General features: G+C 34.8%; 1 protein-coding gene and 1 pseudogene across 1 annotated transcript; one reads left to right on the top strand and one right to left on the bottom strand.

The window, feature by feature from the left end:
- Positions 1–18815: 18815 nt before the first annotated feature.
- On the top strand, positions 18816–20054 carry LOC130503914 (expansin-like A2). The gene is made up of 3 exons (XM_056998488.1): positions 18816–19019; positions 19101–19395; positions 19484–20054. Exons 1-3 carry the CDS (start codon positions 18902–18904, stop codon positions 19863–19865), a joined length of 795 nt encoding a protein of 264 aa, XP_056854468.1. The 5' UTR covers positions 18816–18901; the 3' UTR covers positions 19866–20054.
- Positions 20055–20157: 103 nt separating this feature from the next.
- LOC130503915 (protein ROOT HAIR SPECIFIC 17-like) lies at positions 20158–22782 on the bottom strand (annotated as a pseudogene).
- Positions 22783–23981: the final 1199 nt, after the last annotated feature.

Here is a 23981-nt window from a genome sequence, read left to right as displayed (position 1 = left end):
AAAAAGGTAAATAAGCTTCATAGATAGAGTGTCCACGTCGACATAAAAAATTGGCCAATCAGAACATTTCATTTAAAACACGTCAGATGGACTTAAGTCTATGATTTGTGTCTGGGCTTCGTCTGCTTTACGCTTGGGCTTTGTCAATCGATTTTCCCTACGCTCGAGGATCTACACCTCTGCCTCTTCGTTTTCACCGTTTGATACCACAGCGATTCAGTTCTATCGATCCACTTCTCCACAAAGCAATACTCCACTACATCTCGATCCATCAATTTCTTCTTTATGATTTTTCCTACAAAGCTTACGCCGCAATCATCTCTTCTCTCTCCGGCGAAGAAGTAGGTCCTTTTATCTTCCCTGTCCATTGTCTGTGGATTCACTGCTCGAGTCTTACTCTGCCATCAACATCTTCGCCAGGACAATAACCATCTCACTGGATACATCGGAAAAGTTGTCGGTGGATGCGTCGTGGAAGGATCATTAAGCGTCTTTAGGCCTAAAGGATTGTTTGGAGTAAGCGTTCAATGGAGTATCTTCCTTCTCTTATCTCTATTAATCTGATTACGTAGCATTCTATGGCATTAAGTTTCTTCTAATTACACTTTTCAGTGAGGGAGCGTTAACCCTTGCAGCGACGTCTCAGTCATAAGGTATATGGAAACATATTTTCGCTTTTGTTTAAAGCATCAAACTTGAAGATTGGATTTGGGGTTACTCTTCTTAGCTTTCTTCAGGTTCACACAACAGCATAGAGGAGAATCGCTGCCATATGAACTGGTAGACAGACTGTGCGAGAGCTCGAATAGCTGTTCTTGCTGTTGACGCAACTTCAAGATCTGAAGCAATGAAGGTATAAAGCTTATCTATGAACCATATCCTCACATCTTCATTATGTCTTTTTGTATCAAAGCTTTTGTTAATTGGCTTTTTCAGGAAGAAGTATTAGCAACGGTCTTCTCAAAGACAATCCCGTGGCGGAGTTGATATTATACCAAACTGAATGGCCCTCACCACAAACTTTACTTCAGATGCCACTAAAGCTAATGTAAGTTAAGTTTGACATTTTATTTTATGTGATTGACATATGCCTAGATTAATCTCTCTCTCCCTCTGTTTCATTCTTTTTCTTTGTCACGATCTCTCCGTTTCTTTCTGAATTGTTGATTTAGTTGATTTGTTGTTACGGTTTATGTAGCTGTTTTTAGAGATTTGTTGTATTTTACAATGCTGTTTCTTACTTTGCTTTCTTTGTTTGTGTATATTCTCAGTATAATTTTCTTCATTGTTTGATTGAGGCTGATTTGAATTATGTTCTTTTGTGTTGCTTTAGTTAGCGACGGGCGGAATATATAAATATATCCTATAAATAAAGATGACGAACTCCGCAAATCCCACCGCTTCATCCAAATCATTCTTATATTTTCTTTTCAACGTGGAACTTTTAAGAGACGTGGAGATTCCCCTCTTACATGGAGTTGATGCAGCCAAATTGCTTTACATTACATCCTCATCCCTAACTGCAGAAGATTCGACCGAGTCATCTTTCAACTTCTCCCACGCCGGCTTCCAAGACAAAGAGACTGATTCAGGTCTTACAGAGACTGGTGCTGTACTGTTGTGTGGTCTTGCATATGATTTTGAACACTGCCTGCTACTGCAAGTTTAGGGCCTATTATTTTATTACATGTTCTTTGTGTGTTTGTTGTAGGAAGCATATTGACCTGGTGTTTAGATTTCTTAATGGTGCAACCCATTTAGTAAGAGGTGATGGAAGAATTCATGTCTCTCACAAGGAAAAATCACCTTTTTATCATTGGACGCTCGAAGAGATCGCTGACAGATGTTCACTTGTGTTGAAAACAATGTGTGGCGTTTGAGAAGAGCGAGTACACTGGCTATGAGAAAGAGGGGATGTTTTTGATAACCTTTCATTATGGAGAGAGTGCAATACTTTCAAGTTCAGAGTCTCTCACGTGGCTATGAAGATTTATGCTGGGAAGGTGAAGTGGAGGGAAATGAAGGAATGAGAATCAAAGTGTCCCCAAGCTTTATCAGACAAGCATCCAGTTGATCTTATCATGTATAAACACGATCTCAAGGTGTCAGTCAAAGACCAATACTTTCCTTTGATCTCAGCTATCACCATGACCATAAAAAGTTATTTTGTAAAATATGTTAATACCTTTTTAATATTAAGACCAAACAAAAAAAAACTCGAGAAGCTAAAACATTTTTAGATTAGGAAAACAATGTGATTTTACCATTTATTTAAGGAAAGTTTTGAATAAAAATATTGTTAGAGACGTACTCTTAATCACGAACATAATACTTTTAGATATACTACAATCAAGCACAAAAATTTAACATGTAATTAAAAACTTTTCAATTACTCCACGTCGCTCACAAAATCCTCGAACGTGTTAGAACGTGTTAGTAAGCTAACAAACAAATAACATTGTCAAATTGACTAACAAAGCTCTCGCCCAAAAATGTGTTTCAAGTAACCCAAATTTTTTTTTTCAGAAGTTCATTCCGAACCTACAAATATATTAGTATTAAAATTTTTATATTTAGAGGGACAAATTTGATGACTAATTGTTTTAAAATCGACACTTACCAAATAATACTTATAACATTTGATATACATAATTTTTTTAAAAAAAAATACAAGAATATCTAAGATTTTAAAAATATTTGTATCTATTAATAAATATAGTAAATTATTAATAGAAAATAAATCTAATGTGAAAAGTCATGTTATAAAAGTTAACCAATATCATTATTGGCTGAGTTTTATCATCCTGGAAGAGAATAAGAAATATAAATCGTAGGTAACTTTGTAAAAAATTATATAATCATGGTTTCACACCATGTAAATAATAATCAATATCATTTTTAAAATAGTTGTTATTAATTACTTTTCTTTTAGAACATGTGGATCAAAAGTATTAATTATATTTTTGTTATCACTAATTATTATTCTAAGATGTTTTTTCTGTCATCGACTTTTACAGACTCCAACTGACTCTGTAAATTATTATTCTAAGATTTCTTTGAAAAAATATACAAAATTATTTTTTTCCCTATGTATACAATTTTAAAATGACACTTAAAAATAAAACGGACGGAGTAGTAACTAAACTAATATTTTCATTGATTGATATTAGCTATAGGATACTCATTTTAGAAGAGTAGCATCCTGTAAAATCCTAATCAAAATAATTTCTTTAATTTTAATTTACAAATTAGTTTTATAAAAAATAGATACGAAAGATGAACTAAAAACATGGTAACATAATTACACATTTTTAGTACATTTAATATCATGTATTTCATATCTTATTGTTATTATGATGTCTTCAAAGTTATTCTTCTTACAAAAAAAATGGATAGATGACCATTACTAACTATACCCAAACTCAATAAGTTAAATATAAATTAAAAATCAAATACTAAAGTTAATTTATTTTAATTATTATTTATTTAAATAACAACAAAATTTTATCTGATGAACATAATTTAAATGTAGGTGTTAAATACACACACATAATTCAAAAATCTATAAAATAATAAGACAATAAAAAAATATATGATAAAAAATAACGGATACATTACAATAATTTTTATTTAAAATTCATGTTAAAGAAAATAAAATATTTAATCATAAATATGAACATACAATTCTCACATAACAAAGATGTTGATGCCAAAGGTTTTATGTCAAAATGTTCAAAAAAGGTTTTAGATCATGCATTCAACATTTATTCCATTTACATAGCCTCAATTATAAATAAATCATTTTTTATTCAGTCAATAGTAAGTTAAATTATGTCTTTTCAAAGTTTACAAATTATCATTGTTACCTAATAAAAAACATAATAAATTTTTAAACTTATTTTTTTTCTTTAAAACATGATTATTGTCAAACAGAGTAAATTTGTTGGGTAAAGAGAAAATGAAAAGTAAAAAAACTTAATTTTTAATTAATATAAAATATAATTACAAAAATACAAACCGCGCGTAGCGCGGTTCAAAAATCTAGTAGTATGCTAAAAGCAGAACATGCACAATGTGATATTTACAAATATAACTTATCAATTGTTTTCTGAATTAATCATAAAACTAGAGTTTGACCCGCTCGCCCGAGCGGGTGTTAGTCCTAAATTTTTCTATAAATATATTTAGCTTTTAATCAGTGATATATATTTTTAGATCTAGGACGAATTCGGATATCCAAAAAATTTAGGTATACGGATCAGTGATTTTAGTATTCTAATTTGGATATATGCCTTCTAGATATTCGGGTTATAGATATCTGTGAGTATTTTAGTATCAGATCTGAATCCCGGATAATAAGTCTCATGCCTATATATTATAACATACATATAGCTAAAATAATCAAAATATTTTAATTAAAATGTAAAATGACATTTATACTCCTAAGTCTAAATATTATATACTTGTAGTTTACATTTTAAGGGAGTTTAAAGGTGAGGTTTAAATTTTTTGAAAAATAATATTAAATTTCAAAACTTTAGTTTTAAATATAGGTTAAAAATTAATACTAAAATAGTCAGTACACTAATAAATCAGGTTTTAATAGTATTAGTTATTTTGGTTTATAATTTGAAAATGTTAAAGTATCAAAAAACATAACAAAATTTTGGATTTAAATATATATGTAAACCCACTAATAACTCGTGTTGAGATAGATTTATAAAAATATCAATATATTGGGGGATTTTTGAACCTAATCTATTTGAACCAAAATGTAAACCTAATATATTTGAAAATATATGCTTTATCATTAATTAGGTAGAAAGATCACGGTATCTTTGCTGGCCTTAAATGCTAAAATCTAGGGAATATATGAAACAATTTGTCATCATTGGTTTCCTTGGTTTGGTCTCGAATAATATAAGTGTACGCTGTCAAATTTAATTATTATGATGGTATAGGAAACACATGGTTTAGCTAAGTAATGGGTTAATGACAATGTGTTTAAATTAGTGGCATTAAATTGTAATTATTTAGGAAAACTAAGGGTCAAATCTTATTTGTACTTCAGTTTTAATAGTTTAGATACATCAGTAGCTTTCAAATCTTGTATATACCATATATACATGTAGTCAAGAACGTTCATTATTTTTATTGTTTATGTGGATAATATAAAAATCTTGTATATACCTCAAATTATTAACAAAAATAAGAATAAACATTTTTTGAACTAAGGGGAAAATAAGAATAAACATCAAATAAACATTTGTGTATATTTAGATTTTTTTTTCTTATTAAACTTTCAAGGCAAAGAACTATAAACAATAAGAACTAACAAAACAAAAATAAAAAGGATACACCAGTAGGAATCCAAAGTAAACTAACAATCTATTTTGCATATAGATGACTAAATTTTTTTTTATATAAAACTTCATATTTGCTTCTGGAATAGATGAATCTCAAAGGAGATATTCTTCTTATTAATCCAAAAACACCACACTTCACAGTGAGTTGAAAACGGTTGACATTCTCTTTTTATTATTCCAGTAGGAGTTACCGAGATAAGACAACTCTCTATTTTGCTCTATTGATAATAATAGAGTCAAAGAGATTACCGTTCGATAGAATTTCATGCTGCCTTTCGAAGTAACCATAAATTTCAGCAAGAACTCCATCACCATAAAATGAAGAACCACAAACGATTGAAGCCAGTAAGATCCGTCGCCACTATCCGCAATAGATCTGTCAATTACCTTTTCTAAACGGCTCAATGGAACCAAAAATTTTGTATTTCCAAACCCATTGGAAGAAAGATATAAAAGACCAATAATTTTTTTTACTAGATTCAAAATAAATTGACAATCAAACAGTGACCGGAAACACAGCAAATAAAAAAAAAGAGAAACAAAACGAATTAAACAAGCCGATGTCGGAGCTGAAAAATTCTCCGATCATCGCCTTGAAGCAGAAAAAAATCTATTTTTTTTTCTCTTGACAGTTAGGGTTTTTGTTCGTCAGGATTTTAGGTTCAGTGTTATACTTTAGATTAAGACAAGGAAACTAAAATAAAAGATAAAAAAAAATAGAGGTGCCACGTGATATGTGGTCACAGTGAAATCGCAACTAATAGATTTCTGTTATGAATATTATGTTTATGGATGTCCAGCCCATTAGATATTTACTTGTAATCTTGGCCCGTTTATGGCCCATTGTATTTAGGCCCATGTCGCCATGTATTTCCTATATAAGGAACACTTTGATTCAATAATAAAATAGAGTTTTCACAACACGTTATCAGCACGAGAGCTCTGACAAAACCCTGAATGAATTTCGAAACCCCTTTTCCCAGCAACCACCATAAACCCTAGAAATCAGACGAAACTTCAAAACACCGTATCTCCTCAACCCGACGGATCCAGACGACGAGCCACCTATCAAATTCAAGATCTCGACGAGACGAATCCAACGCCGTCGACCTCATCGCAATCCGATACCGGACGCGTTCTCACGAGCTATTACAAGAACCGCCGTCAACTTGATTCAAAACCCTAATTCGGACGCAACTTCAAATCGACGTATCTCTCAAACCATAAGGAGTTAGCCGACGTTCCATATATCAAATTGAAGCTCTCGACGAGAAGAATCCAGCTCCGCAAACCTCGTCTCAATCCGACTTCAGACGCGTTCTCCACCTCCGTTTCAATCCGCGTTGACAATTTCCTTTTTACTAAAGGAAACCCTAGCTGTCTTTCCATTCTCATCCGACCAGCACACATACTGACCATCCGACGAATTGATCAGCACCCGATAAGCCACCAGACGATCCGACAGTTCATCCAACAGCCGGTAGAGGTTCCGGACGATCCGATCAGCCCGTTCCTTGCTCGCGATAGATGTTCAAGCCGTTCGCGGTTTTCCTCTCCTCTCTCTAGGTGGTCCAGTTTCAGATTCTCTCCAATCTAAAGGTAAATAAAATCTGAAACACCCTTTGGAACCATATCAAAACGAATTTGGTTGTTTGTTAAAGGATTGAACATTAAAATTTGATGAACCTAAAAACCTAGGACAATTGAATCCCTAAATAAATTTGAGGAATTAGGATTTGGTTTAGTTCTCCCATTAAGTTGCTAGATCAAACGGTCATTAGGTTGTTAGAAGCACAAATATTCCTTATTCAATAAGAGATTGATTAAATCAATTAAAACCAAAACACTAAGTGTTCTTGAATCTCGAAAACATCATTGATCTGAATGATCAAATCGATTTTAAACTTTGAAGTTGATCATCTCCTAAAACATAATTATGATCGATTTATTATAAACCCTAGAAACTTACTATAAAAAAAAAAAAAAAAAACTTTATATTTTCAGAATATTTCTAGAAAATGAAACTTTCTATTTTTAGAAACTTACTATAAAAGAAACTTTCTATTTTTAGAAACTTACTATAAAAGGAAACTTTCTATTTTTAGAAACTTACTATAAAAGGAAACTTTCTATTTTCAGAAAATTTATATTTTCAGAAACGTTCTATGAAAGGAAAAACTTTATATTTTAGACATATATCTAAGCCGTGTGACTTGTTTATTAGGAAATCATTAACTCGATTGTTTGCTTGATCACACGATTTATATGATTGATTTTCTTATAAAGATTGAGTGATATATAATATGAGATGTCGAAAATCAACTTGGATTATGCTGTCCTAAATCTCTAAAGAGATAATCATTTAAAATGTGCACTGGATACCGAGGTTATCCTAAAGTCAAAAGGACTTGGTGAATGAATCACATAAGGCGATATTGCCAAACGAGAAAGATTGATACATGGCAATATTAGTTATTAGCCACCATCTAAATGAGAGTCTAAAGAAATCAGTATCCCAGTAAAGAAAATCCACTAGAACTTTGGACCGCCTTACAGCGGAGATATGATCACCATAAAACGGTGCTATTACCAAAGGATAAAATTTGAGTGGAAGAACCTGAGATTTCAATACTATAAGTCTGTGGATGAATACAACTCGGTTCTGTTTAAGATAGTTTCAATGTTGAAACAATGTGGTGAAGAAGTAACTGAACAAGACTTTCTCTAATGTGTTACTGCAACAGCAGTATAGAGAAAGAGGTTTCACCACCTATACTGATTTGATCTCCTGTTTACTATTGGCTGAGACCAATAATGAGTTATTAATGAGAAACAGTGAGATGAGACCTCCCGGTACAAAATCATTACCCGACATTTCTAGGCTGACTTTGGAGCCTAAGAAAGAAAGTAATCTCGTCCAGCACAACAACCATTCCGGCCCTAGCCGTGGGAAAGGTTATGGACGAGGTCGTGACACATTTAAGACACATGGGCGAGGACGAGGCCGTAGTACCACACCCGGTTTTAGCTGTGGTCGAGGTCGAGGTCGAAGTGTGTCTTTTAAACCTTAAATAAAATCTTATTTGTGTCACAAATGTGGTATGGGTAATCACTGGGCAAATAATTGCCAAACTCCAAAGCACTTGTATGAGCTTTACATAGAGAGTTTGAAGAAAAATCCGGAAGCCAACATGGCTTACCGAGATGGTGAAGATGACATGGATCATGACCATACTGATCAAATAGAGTATGAAACTCATGAAAAAGAAAATGATCAGATGGATTATGAGACTTCAGATGCCTTGAAAAAAAAAAATCTCGACATCAAAACTCTATGATATAGATAAGAGTATATATGAGTTTATAAATAAGAGTATAGTCACTCGGCCAAGGCATTATATACACCCAATAAAAGACCCATTGAGTTATAAAGATTTAAAAATGAATGGTTTCCGCATTGAACCAATGGGCAAATGAAACAAAAGTTCCTTCAGATATATGAGAACAGAAAAATTGCCCAAGACCATAGAAAATGGTCGAGACTATACCTGCATTCTCTACTGATCTAGACTATGCCAAGGATCAGTATGATAAAGGCACAGGGCCTAGGTAACCAGATTGGTTGACCTACGAAATTAAACACTTTATGGCATGACCGGATTAGCCATCCTAGTCCAAACTTGATGCAAAGTTTAATATTACAAAGGCACAAAGAGTTATCCCATAGAAATCTCACGTTGTGAAACATGTACACAAGGGAAACTCATGAGGCTCAATTGTCCCAAGCATCACGAAATGGCATAATGGTTTAGTGTCCTTACACAAACAAATTTATAGCATGTTCATGAGGGGGAGAATACACACCCCGTGTGGTCCATGACCATACTATAAAAACATGAACATGATAGCCAAACAGAATGTGATAGCCTGGCCAAACAGGCCATAAGATATAAGAGCTTGGTCGAACAGACCATAACCTATAAGGTTCAGACTTTCAAAGTCTATAAGCTTGGAGACATTATGGATTTACATGTATGAAAGATAAGATGCATCAGGCCATATAAAGTGAGCATAGATATTCCCATCTAATAATTATAAAGGGTCATGATCCAGACATAGACCATCCTAAGATATTATGTATAGACCACCACAATAATATGTGCCGTCTAGGATGGAACCTCATAAGAAGATGAAATAAGATTGGGAATATATGTTGGATATGAGAATGTCTTCCTCCCACGATTTTATAAGAGACCTTGAGCCAAAATATGGGTGATCAGATTAAGGCCAGGTTTACGGATTACATGATGAATCCGACTATCCAACATCAGGGGGAGAAAGAAATAAGCTGGTACAAGTATAAAGAGAAATGGAATGGTATTAACCATCCTTGTCTTGGCAAGATCCTCGGACCAGAGAATATGATTTAAGACGTCCAAAGAAAGATCATACAAAGCTAGCTAAAAGAATGCCAGACAGATTAGACCCGAAAAAAAAGAAAAAGAATGACTAAGTCATACCAGCTTAAGCACCACGAAATTAATGTCCTAGAAGAGACATAATCAAGTTGCTATAGAGTCTAAAGATAGACCAATATGTTCCATAAGATAAGGAACCTCGGAAATAAAAAGAAAGGTGCAAATAAATGACATATCCGAGGTCATAAGGGAAACCAGACCAGACATTTAGATAAGGCTGCGCAGCTGAACATCTAAGATACCAGACCATGTAGTTTGGGACGCCAAACTGCAAGGTAATAAAGGTTCTTAGTAAGAATGAAATCTCTAATCGATTAGTTCATGTCTGGAACACAATGGAACACTATAAAAGAAGTGTCGACACATACATACACAAAAGATAAAGATGCATAAGAAAATAGCACTTGAGTTTAAAAGATATAAGCGAGGATCAGAACCCACGAGAATACAAGAATGCATTCATAGACTAAAAGAAACTGTGGGGGTTTAAGAAAGATTCAAAGAATCTATAAAAGAGATGGGTGTATTGGCCATATATAGAAACACCATCTGATAAGATAAAACCAGTGAAAAATGGGTCCTGTGTGGGAAAGGAAAAGAAATCGTGAGACATGGACTAAGGTGTTCATATTCCCATTTAAAGCATTCAAAGAATGACTTGATTACACAAGGATACTCACAGAGACCAAGGAACAGATTATAAGGAGATATACTCCTATGTGGTGGATGCTACTACAAATCCGAAAGTGATAAAGGTCTGGATATAAGAAAAGAGAAATGTAGTAAGCAGCATGATTGATCACTGGATAAAGAAATGATAAAAGTATCAGAAAGATGAGAAAAGAAATTCTCATAGAATAGTTTTGTTCCTAAGCTATTCATGGACTGAAACGAAAGGCAGATGCATATAAAGCATATAATGCATGTAAAGGATAAGAATAAGTAATACTTAGTGAAAGGAGTTCTATAAGAACGTCCCTGAACAGTCCATGCATATATTATGAAGGAAATTCCTTGTGTTCATACTTAAAGAAATGATGATTAGATCGACTGATTCTTGGACAGGCTATGATAAGAATACAATGATCTATAGTGGAGATGATAGCCATGAATATGTATTGAGATCTATGATCCAAAGTACCGAGAATAGAATGTGATATGGTCAAAAGAGAATAAGAGGATGAATCCATCAGATTAACGACCAAAGATCCATATCAACTAGGATCACGTCCGATCTAGTTCGATCTTGTTCCGACTAAACTGGTTCCAGTAACCACTATATTCAGATCGTGGTATGGCTATGGACAAGGCATGTGTCCTTGGTCCAGGAAAGACTTTATGTAAGTACTTTTAAGGCTTATGCACATCCGACCAAAGTGCAATGTATTGGTATGATTGGCGCCTTGATGTGGAAAAGCCATACTAGGTCGGATAAGTTTTATGGATATGTTCAGACCATAAGACATTGATACTAAAGCCATACACGTCCCCCTGCTATAAGTGTCATTGACACCTTTACTTAGACAAGTTTGGCATGTCGGAACATGAGACAATATGGGACATGATCAATATATCCTAAGTTACCTTCTAATGAACTAAAAGTTTGAGATTGATTTATACTAACCAAACCCAAAAGAAAAGGGATTGTTTGGTTTTAATAAATGTTACAGGTTTATACAAGGTCTCAAACAGGTTATACACATTTGGAGAATGATGAAGAAGCACAAAGTACTACAAGTTCAGTCATGAGAAATGTTAGCCGACTTCTTCATCATGTCTACACCAACTACACATCTATGAAGTCTACCTATCCGTTTGGGACATGGCAACAGAAGGACCAGTTCAAGACTTGGCGCCCATGAAGCTAAACCATCAAAGTGTCCATGCGCCAGACTTGAAGAACGGAGGTCCAGAACAGGGGGAGTAGTGTGTGTTGTACTCTTTTTCCTTCACTTCAGTTTTGTCCCACTGGGTTTTCCGAGTAAGGTTTTAATGAGGCAACATTAAGCACACTACAAGCTCTATATGGTTCTGGCATCCAAGGGGGAGTGTTATGAATATTATGTTTATGGATGTCCAGCCCATTAGATATTTACTTATAATCTTGGCCCGTTTATGGCCCATTGTATTTAGGCCCATGTCGCCATGTATTTCCTATATAAGGAACACTTTGATTCAATAATAAGATAGAGTTTTCACAACAATGAGTTAGTTGTTCACGATTCAATATTTTGGAAATAGTAGAAAGCTTGCTCACTGACACAAAGAGGTGTCTAATACAAGCAGAACCGGTCCTTGCATGAAGCGAATGAGGCAACTGTCTGCGGCCGCAATTTATTAAGGGCATGACTGGTTTTCCGCTATCACCCGCAAACGCAGCTTTTGCGGTTCGCAGCGGTTGTTGGCGTTTCGAAACAATTACAGAAAACGCTACAAATCGCTTTAAACCGCTCCGAACCTCTTAAAATCAAAAGCTGGTTCCAGCTAGCGTTTGCGGTTGCAGACGGTTGCGGGAGGATAAATTATTTTTCTTTAAAAACAAAATAAATAAAAATAATACTAAAAATATCCAATAAATTTTTTAAATTGAAATAATAGAAATTATAAAATGTATACATATTATATTTTTGAAAATTCCCCTTTAATTTATATCATAAAAATTTAAAACCAAAATATTTTCTATAAATTTTTAAAAATTAATAATATGATTTTATAAATATTAATTTTATATTTATTATATTATTATAATTTTTAATACTTTTATAATTATATAAAATGTAAATATTGTTAATTTATTATTTAACAGATGGTGTGATTGGTAATTTACCAGTCATAAGAATCCCGCAAACGCAACAATTTATAACCGCTGTACCAGTCGTACAAATCTCTCGAAAACACTTGAAACCGCAACCACCCGCACCCGTAAACTCCCGTAACCGCAACCGCTGCGGTTAAACCAGTCATGCCCTAAGTATATAACCGCCGCATATTTTCCAAAAGTCTTAGTGGTCAAGTGGTTCGAAACCCATCACTTGCATAATATTTATTTAACAATTTTTTTCAGCCACTTTTTTTGTTTTGGGTTTGTGGCATTGAAAAGTTTAGGATCGGCTCTGAATACAAAAAGATGAAAAATCATTTACTGCAAGTAAAAACACTTCAATTTACTGTCCTTTTTCTTCTCATCATCCTCTTTCATGTTTTGTATGACCAGTAAGCTTCTCTTTGATTTTCTCTATAATCCCTTTCTCCTTCCCATCCTCATGTTCAGGCTTGCTGGCTTGGACATGACCTTTAGCTGCATGAATCTTCCCCTTGATCTTCTCAATGATGTCCTTCTTCTGCTATATCTATATTTCACACTGATCTACATCATCTTTCTTGTTGTGACAAGACGCCTTCTTCTCCTTCACTTCCCTATTTTCCCTATTTTCACCGGCTTCTTCATCACTTGATTACTTCATAATAGATGCATAGAGCATCAACAAACAAAAAGTGTTACATTAACATTTACTCATAGATAAGTTCAAAAAAAAACATTTACTCATAGAGTTTCCAAGTAAAAATGTGTTATGTACAAAGCTATCAGAAAGGTGAATTCTTTCAGCAAGAGAAGGCTTCTCCTCTCCTTGTTTTCCTTGGTCACATCGGAGGAAGGTAATCTTCCGGTTTCTTCTTGAGAAATTCAAACATTCACACCCTTTAAAAGCTGCAGAGTCGGCTTTCCTGGTGCTCGCTAGCACGAGAATAATCCGCCATCTATTAGTCACAACTCAGTTTGAAACTTAGCTTAGCAAGTTGGTGAGTTACACATAGCCCTGCAACTGTCTATTTATAGTAAGGTCGAGCTCATCAGTTCATCCACCATTCCCTCTGCTATTGTTTTATGTTTATTTATAGTAATTAGCACTAGGTTCACGTTAAACCAAGGTGTTGTCGGAAAATTGTACCGAAGTCTTTTATTTAATGTGCATATCTTTGATGGGAACAAGGTTTTTGGTGTTTTCATTAGGTATAGTATAAAACATAGTATATGTCTGAATACTTTTGAGTTTCGCGGACCAATGGATGGTCGGTTTGGGCGGTCCACGGTATCCAATGAGAAGAGTAAAAAAGTACAAACAGTGTTAAAAAATAATGTCAGGAAATTACAGCTGAATTTGAATGCTAACTGGAGTGGGCCGAACCAGGGATGAGCTTATATAAAAACAATGAGCATGGGCTTATATAAAAACAACGAGCATAAGAAGACTATTATGGACTCCTTTACGCTACTTAGCTTATATAGAAAACTAGGGTAAACCCGCCCTACGGGCGGACAGACGATTAAAAAACAAATAATGCAAATAGTTTTAAATGTCTAATTTATTTTAATTTAAAATAATACTTAAGTTCATAATTTTTACAACATTTTTCACTGTTCATTTTAGGAACTACACTTGTCTAACTATTATAAATTGTCAAAACAATATTATTTTTCTTTTCATTATAAACTAAAAATATCTTAAGATAGATAGATAAATAATATGAAACTATCGTTACTCTTTATACATGTACATGTATATACATGTTTTTTTAGAAAGGGTACATATAAAATGTCTAATTAAAAACCCAAGAACTCTAGATATCACATTTGCATTGCTCCGTAAGTAAATGGATAAGGTTCTATTGATTAAAAAAAAGTATTTTATACCAATCCAGACCCAGCCGTAGATTCCTGTAAACCCTCACAACAAATGAAGCGTATTCCAACATCTGTAGCATAGAAATGTGTTTATGAAATGAAATCATGTACCTTATTTATCAAATCCTTCTTCTGCTCTCTCATTTCAGTAATCTTAGTCTAGTCCACCACTACCCCAACGGTCATTATCTCCTTCTTTCGTTTACCAATATCAAAAATTTGGACCCGTTCCAATTTTTTATGAAGTCTACATACTTGAATCCAAATCCTTTATGCACTGAAACCACACAACATTTACATTTACAGCACTCTTGTTCCTACTGTTCAAGTATCAATAACATAATTAGAAGTTGTTTATTCACCCAAGAGAATCTTAAGTTAGATCCAAGTTCTTATAAGTATGATTTGAAACTGTTTCGTGGGAACCCCACAATCAGACTCTAGCAAAACTCTAAAGAGCTCACAAACTGTAAACCTCGACAACTTACATATGCATTATCATGGTCAATCACGGACCGTCTTCTGGTGAAGAATTTCTAATTTTTATTTAAACCTTCTGTGTTTTTGCGTTCTGTAATATCATAAATGTCAATCCATTTTTCAGCGACAGAGTGAATATAATTTTTTCTTTAAAAACAACAGAGTGAATATGTTTGTATATTTGTTTGTGGCGTGGATATTTGTTTAAACTGCTGGTGTTAATTTTTAAATATTATTTTGTCAGGTTATTCACCTGATATCAAATTACAACGGGAAGAGACGACATTAAACCTCTTTATTAGCCTCGTGGCCGATGCTCTCGCCACTGAATGAGAAGACTTTTTTTATTTTTGAATGAGAAGACTTGGGTTCTTGGTTTAACAAAAAGAGACTCACTGAAGAAACTTGTAGAACTCAAAGATGAGTTCATTGATGGAGTCAAAGAGGAGCTCATGAATGGTCAGCAGAACAAAGCTGAGTAGGATAAAATGGTATATTGATGAAAAGCCGGGTTGAAAACCTGGTTAGAAATTTCTGTTTTCATGTACAACACTTCAGGCATCCAAAACCACTTTAATGCACTTATAGACTGTTTTTTTCATAGGATGTTTTTTTTTCTTCAAATTGGTTACGAAGTCTGTCTCTTTGCTTCACCTGATTTTTGTTGGAGATGAGTCAATATCAGCTAATAACTAATTGAAGAGTTCTAACTCCTAAGTTCAGTAGTAAGTATAGTTTTAAGAAAGAAAAAACACTCATACCTCTTGCTGAAATAATTTCATATCGACCAAGGGCGGCTTAAAAACTAATGTGTATTCATTGGTTCTAGATATAAGTGAGATGGTGAGGCCGCAGAGAGAAGAGACGGTTCTGGTTGGCTCTCTTCATGGGAGCTCTGTTATAACCAAAAACAAAAAAGAAAGCAACCATATAATTCAGCTCTGTTTTTCAATGACAAAGACTTTTGCATAGAAACACTATTAAAGTCAAAAAGGTGGCTAAATTTTTTGTATACTACTAACCTCTTCTATCTACATCATAAACTTGAAGTACTGATATCTCAATGGTGATGAAGTTGTGGCCGCTATTGGACACATAAGGGCTACTATGTTGTCTTAACGAAGTAGTTTCCATCTCTTTTGATAGTTCTAGAGAATATCAAAGACACCATTGGTCAACAAACAAAGGGTTAATGTTTCTCGAAACGGAGAAAAAACAAAAACTACCTGCCAATGTGTCAGACTTCATGAAATACTCTGAAGCAGATCTAAAAGCAGAGTCGGATCCTGGTCCCATATTCTTCGTGGGCTCCTAAGGGAAGACAAATACCCAGGAAGCAACTATACAATCTTTCTTTCAGCGTTGCATCGGAATCTCCAGTCTCAGTCAGATTATGTTTCTTCTTGACGACAAACCTCTCTTGAGATATTGAAGTCATCGCTCAAGAAAGAAATAATCTTTAGTTGTTGACAAACTCCTTCATTTCTTCCCCAGAAATATTACGGTTTCTCCTCGACAACGGATGAGCACCACCCCAATTTCAAGTCGAAAAACCTTGGAGTTAGCTTAAACATTAAGAGAGATGAGTATTTAGATTCGAATATAAGTGAGATGAGTAGCAACGATCGATTCGCAGAAGAGAGATACTAACCAATTTATATCCGACTTCGCCGACGGAACAACGCGATTGAAAATCTCATCATGGGTTTACGAACTAATGTGATTAAAGACGTAGAAACACAACGCCTTCCGTTACAGAAACGGATCGTCACAGCTCCACCAGATCGAAGTGAAACGAAGAACACAATCGTGTTGATGAACACGGATTAGGGTTTCGCGTATAGTTAGGTGGTCACTGCGCCTCAAAACAGAGCGCGACACCAATCTCAAGCGAAGCCCGAACGAAACAAAAAAAAAACGAACGCTGCGTTTCATTAAAGATGACACGTGTCAGATGTTGGACGACTGAATTAGTGACATGGCATCCTACGTGTCAGCAGGAAAGAAACATCATTACTTTATAATAATAGATCAGCTAGTTGATAGAGAATCTAGACAAATCTCTATCTTATATGCTGTGTATAACACCGACAATGAACACACAGAAGAAGATACAGAGGGAAGAGTGTGAAGATATTTTCACATGTCGTAATCAATGCCGTTGCTGTGACAGAGTTGTTATCACATGTATGTTTATTGATTACCAATCTATTGAATACCAAAGGTTTCATTGTTTTTTTCTCTACAAAATTTTGACAAACAAACTTATAAAGGAATAACCAGAACATCAAGAGAGATTAGTAATAATACTAAATACTCAACGCCTAATTATTACGTGTTCTAGACTTCTTAATTTGTTAGTGGACATTAGTGAGTTGTCATATGAATGTAAACGCAATCTTTTTCTTTTAGTTCTTTTACTGACCTCTCAGTTGCTTATCACCTTTCAGCCACAAGGCCCACAACAAAAAGAATTGATTAAGGAAAAAAGAAAGATTTAAACTTACTTAAGAGAACAAAAAATATACAAAAATAGCATTAAATAAAATTCGTTCAACTAATAAAAAGATACAATATTTTGTAATTGATTACAAATTTTAAATGGCATTAAATTTTGTCTAAAAAATTTGATTTGACTTTTTTATATAATATTATATCATCAAAATAATTTATAATTAAACACATATTTTAAAATATATAATATAAATATATAATCTGCTACCATCTAAACTTTGGCTAGCTTTCAAATACCTGCTTAAGCGCTAGTTCTATGCAAAAGGTTTGGTTACTTTCCAACGACTAACGATATCTTTAATATTGTATTCATTTTCTTGGTCGACATTTTATTCATTTATTAGGGAAGGAGAGAAAAAAATAAGAACAAATTCCAAACAAACCCTAATACATGAAGAACTATATGCTATTTTGTGGTAAACGATAAAAAATACGTTCAAATTGTAACAGTCAGTTATGCGGCATTACGATCAAAATACGGCATATGTGCAGTGATTAAACAAATAATTGTTTCAAGTTTGTTTTAAAATAATATCTTGTCACTACTTCCATTTTTCTTTAAAACAAATTAAATCTTATCATAATAGCATATTATGTATAACATACTTCATGCTTACTATATGTATATAATTATTTTAATATTTCTAGTTTATAATATCTCAATTGATACTATTTATAGATATATTTTTAATAAATTAATATAAAATTATGTATGATATATTATGTTTAGTATTACCAAAATAAATTATATAAAACTTTGTATTTTTTAATATGTGTGAAAACTTTAAAATTCAAAATGGTATAGAGAGAGGATAATTTTATACCATTATTAGATAAGTGAATAATATAGAGTGATTTGGTTGGTGTTCTCTTTAACAAAATCAAAAAAAAAAATCAGGAAGCCGACATGTACAAGGCCCGAGGAAGAGAAGGGACACAGCTGTGGTGCAAAGAGTCGGTGCAAGACCACGTCATCTACTCATTTTCACACTGGGGAATGGTTCTTTTGTTCATTTTTATAAGAAGAGAAAAAACAAAATAACTCTGAACTCTTTGGAGATGAAAGATGTCATTGTCAAAAGAAACATCAAATGTAAATTCCACAAAACGCGTACCTTTTTCTTGAGTTGTGGACTGAAGAATGGTAGTAGACTAGCTAGCCAGCCAGCTGCTTCCATCTAACCTAGTGGACCAGGGCTATATGCATGGAACCATGACGTGTCCGATGTGTATAGAGATGCTGAGCTGGCACACACTCCCTTCTTCACTATATATTCACAAACTCCGTCCTCACTTCTCTTGTCTATCTATCATTCATATTACTACTAAGTTTTGTTGCATCTTTCTCTCTTTAGTATTAAAGCAAACCACAAACAAAAATGGGAAGCTGCTTTCTCTTCTTCGTCGTTTTACTATTATCGTCTTCCGTTGACGCCTGCGACCGATGTCTCCAACGCTCTAAGGCTGCTTATTTCTCCTCTGCCTCTGCTCTCTCCTGTATTCACTCATCCCTTCACTCTCTCTTATTGTTAAATAATTATTTTCTCATCCCTGTCTTTCTTCTACTCTTTTTTTTAGCGGGAGCTTGCTCCTATGGTTCTATGGCTACGAGTTTCTTCGCCGGTCACATAGCCGCTGCCGTGCCTTCAATATACAAAGACGGCGCCGGCTGCGGAGCTTGCTTCCAGGTCAGATGCAACAACCCTTCTCTTTGCAGCACCAGAGGAACCACGGTGATGGTCACCGACCTGAACATGAGCAACCAAACAGATCTTATCCTCAGCAGCAGAGCCTTCAGGGCCATGGCTAAGCCGGTTATTGGCGCCGACAGAGATCTTCTTAGACAAGGCGTTGTGGACATTCAATACCAGAGGTTCCAAACAAAACCCTTAGTTTTATTTCATTTAAATTAATATTTTTGCTTTAGTAGTAATATAATAACAAATATATTTTGAAAACAGAGTCCCTTGCGACTACGGAAACAAGAAGATGATGAATGTGAGAGTTGAAGAATCAAGCAAGAAGCCAAACTACTTGGCGATAAAGCTCTTATACCAAGGAGGCCAAACCGAAGTCGTAGCCATCGACATTGCTCAGGTTGGTTCTTCCCATTGGAGTTACATGACCAGAAGCCACGGAGCCGTCTGGGTCACTGACAAAGTACCAACCGGACCTCTTCAGTTCAGATTCGTGGTGACTGCTGGCTTCGACGGCAAAATGCTCTGGTCCCAGCGAGTTCTTCCGGCCAACTGGGAAGCTGGCAAGATCTACGACGCCGGCGTTCAGATCACCGACATTGCTCAGGAAGGTTGTGATCCATGCGACGATCACATCTGGAACTGATTTTTTTTTTTTTTTTACATAGCCTCATGTGTAATCAGCTATTCACTATTATTTGATTTTAACTGCAATCAATGTTAATTTATTAAAAACAAAAGAGAACTAAAGAAAGATTAAAAGATGGATATACATATACATGTATGTACAAAAGAGGTCTATATATATATGTACACAGGACCACCTTTCTTTCTACTTGTAACCCTTCAAATGACATTACATTTTGTGTTTTGGAAAAGAATGTTTGTTTCTTTGCATAAAGAGCACAAAAGAAAAAAAGAAAGGGAGAAAAGATTAGTCAGAAGATCTCATCATGGTCAACTTCTGGTTGATGATTCAAACTCGCTTCTAGTGGCCATGGGGACATTGCCAATGTCTGAGTACTCCCATGGCCATGAGTCTTGCTCGTCCTCTTTTAGTTTTTCATTGTCCTTCTTCTTCTTCTTTTGACAAATGCAGGAGGTCGGGTTCTCATGGAACTCTCCTTCTCCTGCTTTCATTTCATCTGGCTCCCCCATGAACCCTGTTTGGTATTTCCGGACCTTGGTTGAGAATTCATCCCATGTCATGTTGTGTCTGTTTGTGAAGATTTTATGGAGTTTCTTGGCGTTTGGACGGATGGTTACTTTATGTCCCATGTATCTTCTGCTCATATATATATATATATTTTTTTGTGAAAATTATAAAACAAGAGAGTGTGAAAAAATGTGATGTCAAGTATGCATGCATACCTTCTTCCGGCTAAGATTCTAGCCATGTTGCCGTTGTTGTTGGTGACAAATGCGTCGCTCTCATCACACACGATGAAGTCAAGAGCAGCCATGCGTGATGAGAAGCGTGCAAACGGAGCTAGCTCTTTCTTAGAAGTCAATGTCTCTTTTGTATGGATATTTGGAAACAGAGCTCTTAATGGTGCTAGTGTAGCATCCCCTCCGTATACCTCGCCTGATGCAACGTACAAGTGAACTTCTCTGCCAAAGCCTAAGCCCCTGAGCATCAGACCGATCTCCTCTGGAGTCAGGGGACATCTCCCGTGCTCCCGTACCTTGTCAGGGTTTGCCGCCTACACATTACATTGCAAATTAATTTAGTGTTGAATTGATGAAAGAGTTATTATACATATGGAAAGCAACTCATCCTCACGTGTAAAGTTTTCCACCTTCTTCTCATAGCTCCGAGTTCAAGTCTCTCTTTCTGACCTCCCCCATAATAGCATCCGGAGAAGGCCAGCATATCAGGTTCGAACCTAGAACAAACATGCCGCATCTGATTAGCTATATTCATTTTTTTTCTTTTTTTTTAAAGAGTTCTTTATTTGTGGTACCTGAGATGAAGGGCAACAAAGTGTTTGGATTTGGTTCTCATCCGGTCAACCAGAGTTTGGCCCATCTTGTTGATAGTCTCCGTATATCTCACCGCATGGTAGTTCACTCTACACCTCAGCTTCTGTAGCTCTGAATCCAGCTGGTTGGCCAGCCTGTAATCGAATTTAGAGAGTTGTACAACCTGCAATATCAGAGTTGATCATGAGCATACTCATAATAATATCAAAGAGGGCCAACTTTTGGAGTAGAAAACTGACTGACATGCTTCTTCTTAAGAAGGGGCAAAACACGCTGCAGGTAGCAAGAGGGTGTGCACTTCCTGGGAACACGAATGGACTGTAGGCCAATGAGTCTTGACTCTTCTCCTTTAGGAAGCTCCTTGATGATCTTGACATCTTTGGAGAGATGCGTAATGAACCAATCAACGTCAAATATTTCTTCGAAGTTGCTGCACCAAAAGAAGTTATGTGTTAGAAAAAAGCAAGAAATTCAATCTCCTTCAAATGCAGGAGAATAATATATATATATATATATATAGAGAGAGAGAGAGAGAGAGAGAGAGGAGGACCTGGTGTCCTTCCAGTATGAATTTTGGTCCAGTTTAGGGATCACAAGAGTGGCATTTAGGATGTAAGCCGCAACCACAGCGTCTATTATCTGAGTTAGATCCCCCCACCACCCAAAAAAAAAGAAAGTCAGAGAAACAAATCGGCTCTCCAAGCAGGTAGTATATAATATAATATGTGAAACTCACCCCTGTTCGCTGTTGGTTTAACCCTCCGCTCGTAGCGATCAGTAGATATCGATCTGTTTGACTCGTCTTATCCAAAACTGCCACCCATTCCAATAAGCATCAGCTGATAAAACAGAGGATTTTTTTTAAGGGTGCCTAACATACCTTGAAAGGTGTCACTGGCATTGCTGCAGCCATAGTAGGAGTTGGACAATTTCGAGCTCCATAAGTGCCGATCCGATCTTCCTCCATTTTCCTGAGATTACCAAAATAATGATATCATGTGTTTATTAAAAAAAAAGAGAAGGTATTCGGTAATGTATCAATGCTAAGAGCTTTTAACGTACGGGTACGAGAAGCTTGGGTTCCACGGCAATTTGATTCTTCCTCTGAAAACAAAACAGAGAAATGAATTTCTGAAGATGGATTTTCATATTAAGTTGTTGAAATGAATGAATGTAAACGTACGCCTGGTGGTGAGCGATGGATCACAGGAGGGAAGGAAAGGAGAAGAGGAGGAGGAGGAGGAGACAGCCGGAGAAGGCAGAGACCAGAGGGAATAAACGGTGACGGCGGCGAAGGAGTAGCAGTAACTGGTGTCGGATTCCGGCCATAGCCAGTTTTTTCTTGTCAGGTTCGGTGCCATAATTCTCCCTTTTCTTCATCTTCAAATTTAAAGACGCCATTAATTGTGTAAGACACAGGAGAAGGAGAAAGAGAGAGAGAGGGAGGGAGGGAGGCTACAAAGAATAAGAAGAAAACAAGAGAAATGGAAAGGAGAGTGTGCAAAATGAGGAGGCCGAGGATGAACAAGAGGTCATTTTTTTCTACAGAAATGACGTTGCTAAGGCAGAGCAAAAGTTGGTTGCCGAGAAACTATGAGACTAACTCCAAACTAATCTCCAACAAATAAACACTCAATATTTTTTTTAACTCTTTATTCGTATGTGTTTTAGCAACTTACCGAATCTCCCGCTTTGTTCTGTCTGTAAGTTGTATCATTACTTTTTTTTAATTAGTTAGCTGTTTGATGATCTCATTACATTCTTATCTCCTAATCTATTCCAGTTGAAATTGTCTTACTTTTTTCTATTCCAAAATTAGACTTATCTTCTAAATTTTTCTTTTGTTTTTAAAAGCCAACTAGTTCAAAATTTATAAGTTAAATACAGAAAATATAATATTAGAAAACTGTGTTTACGTGCAGGCATGTAATGATTAAATAGGCATGTAATGATTAAATAAAAACCGAAAAGAAGAATTCATTGTGGATGGAATATAACAGCATTTGAATAAAATCAAGTTATTGTCTATAGTAACAATAATAAAAAGCAATGGAATTGTACCTGCATGCATGAGGAGAGACTCACGCAATGGAAAGTCGCCCAAACAGAAACCATCGGAAAATGATTTTAAGTGTGTTTGTTTTGATGAATAGATAGTCTATTCTATTTAAATAGATTGATTAAAAAAATCATCTTATAAAAATATTTTATTAGATTAATTCACTAATAATTTTTATCTTATTAAAACATGAATATTATTTAGAAATAATTTATTTCTCAATGATATGTACAAAAAATGTCACTCACTATTTAATTAGTATACCTAGAACTCTTAAAAACAATAAGTATATCATTCAATTTGAGACCATCCAAATAAATTACTGTTAATATATCTTCTATTAATGGTTCTATAACTTAATCATATCCATAATTATTTTCAATTTAATTTAATCATATTTTATCATATTTTCTGGTTTTAAATGATTTTGACACCTTACCATCAGTTCAATCTTTCATGGCAACCATATTAGAACTATGAAATGTTTTATAAAATATTCAATCTGTCTATAATCTTTTATCCACAAGCAACTGGATTTAGTTTTTGAAACAGTTTTACTACCGATTTATTTCATTATATATTTTTCATTTTTTATCAGAAAAAACGTTTTGATGGATATTTAAATATGGATTTCAAAATAGATTAACTTCAATTTATTAAGACACTAGGAGGCTTTTCAAAAAAAACTGCAACCATGAAAGAAGTTCTCTAAAGTGGAAA

The sequence above is a fragment of the Raphanus sativus genome, unplaced genomic scaffold, assembly GCF_000801105.2.
Source record: "Raphanus sativus cultivar WK10039 unplaced genomic scaffold, ASM80110v3 Scaffold1227, whole genome shotgun sequence".
NCBI classification, from domain to species: domain Eukaryota; kingdom Viridiplantae; phylum Streptophyta; class Magnoliopsida; order Brassicales; family Brassicaceae; genus Raphanus; species Raphanus sativus.
The sequence above is the reverse complement of the archived record's forward strand: the minus strand, read 5'-3'. Positions and strand labels throughout refer to the sequence as shown.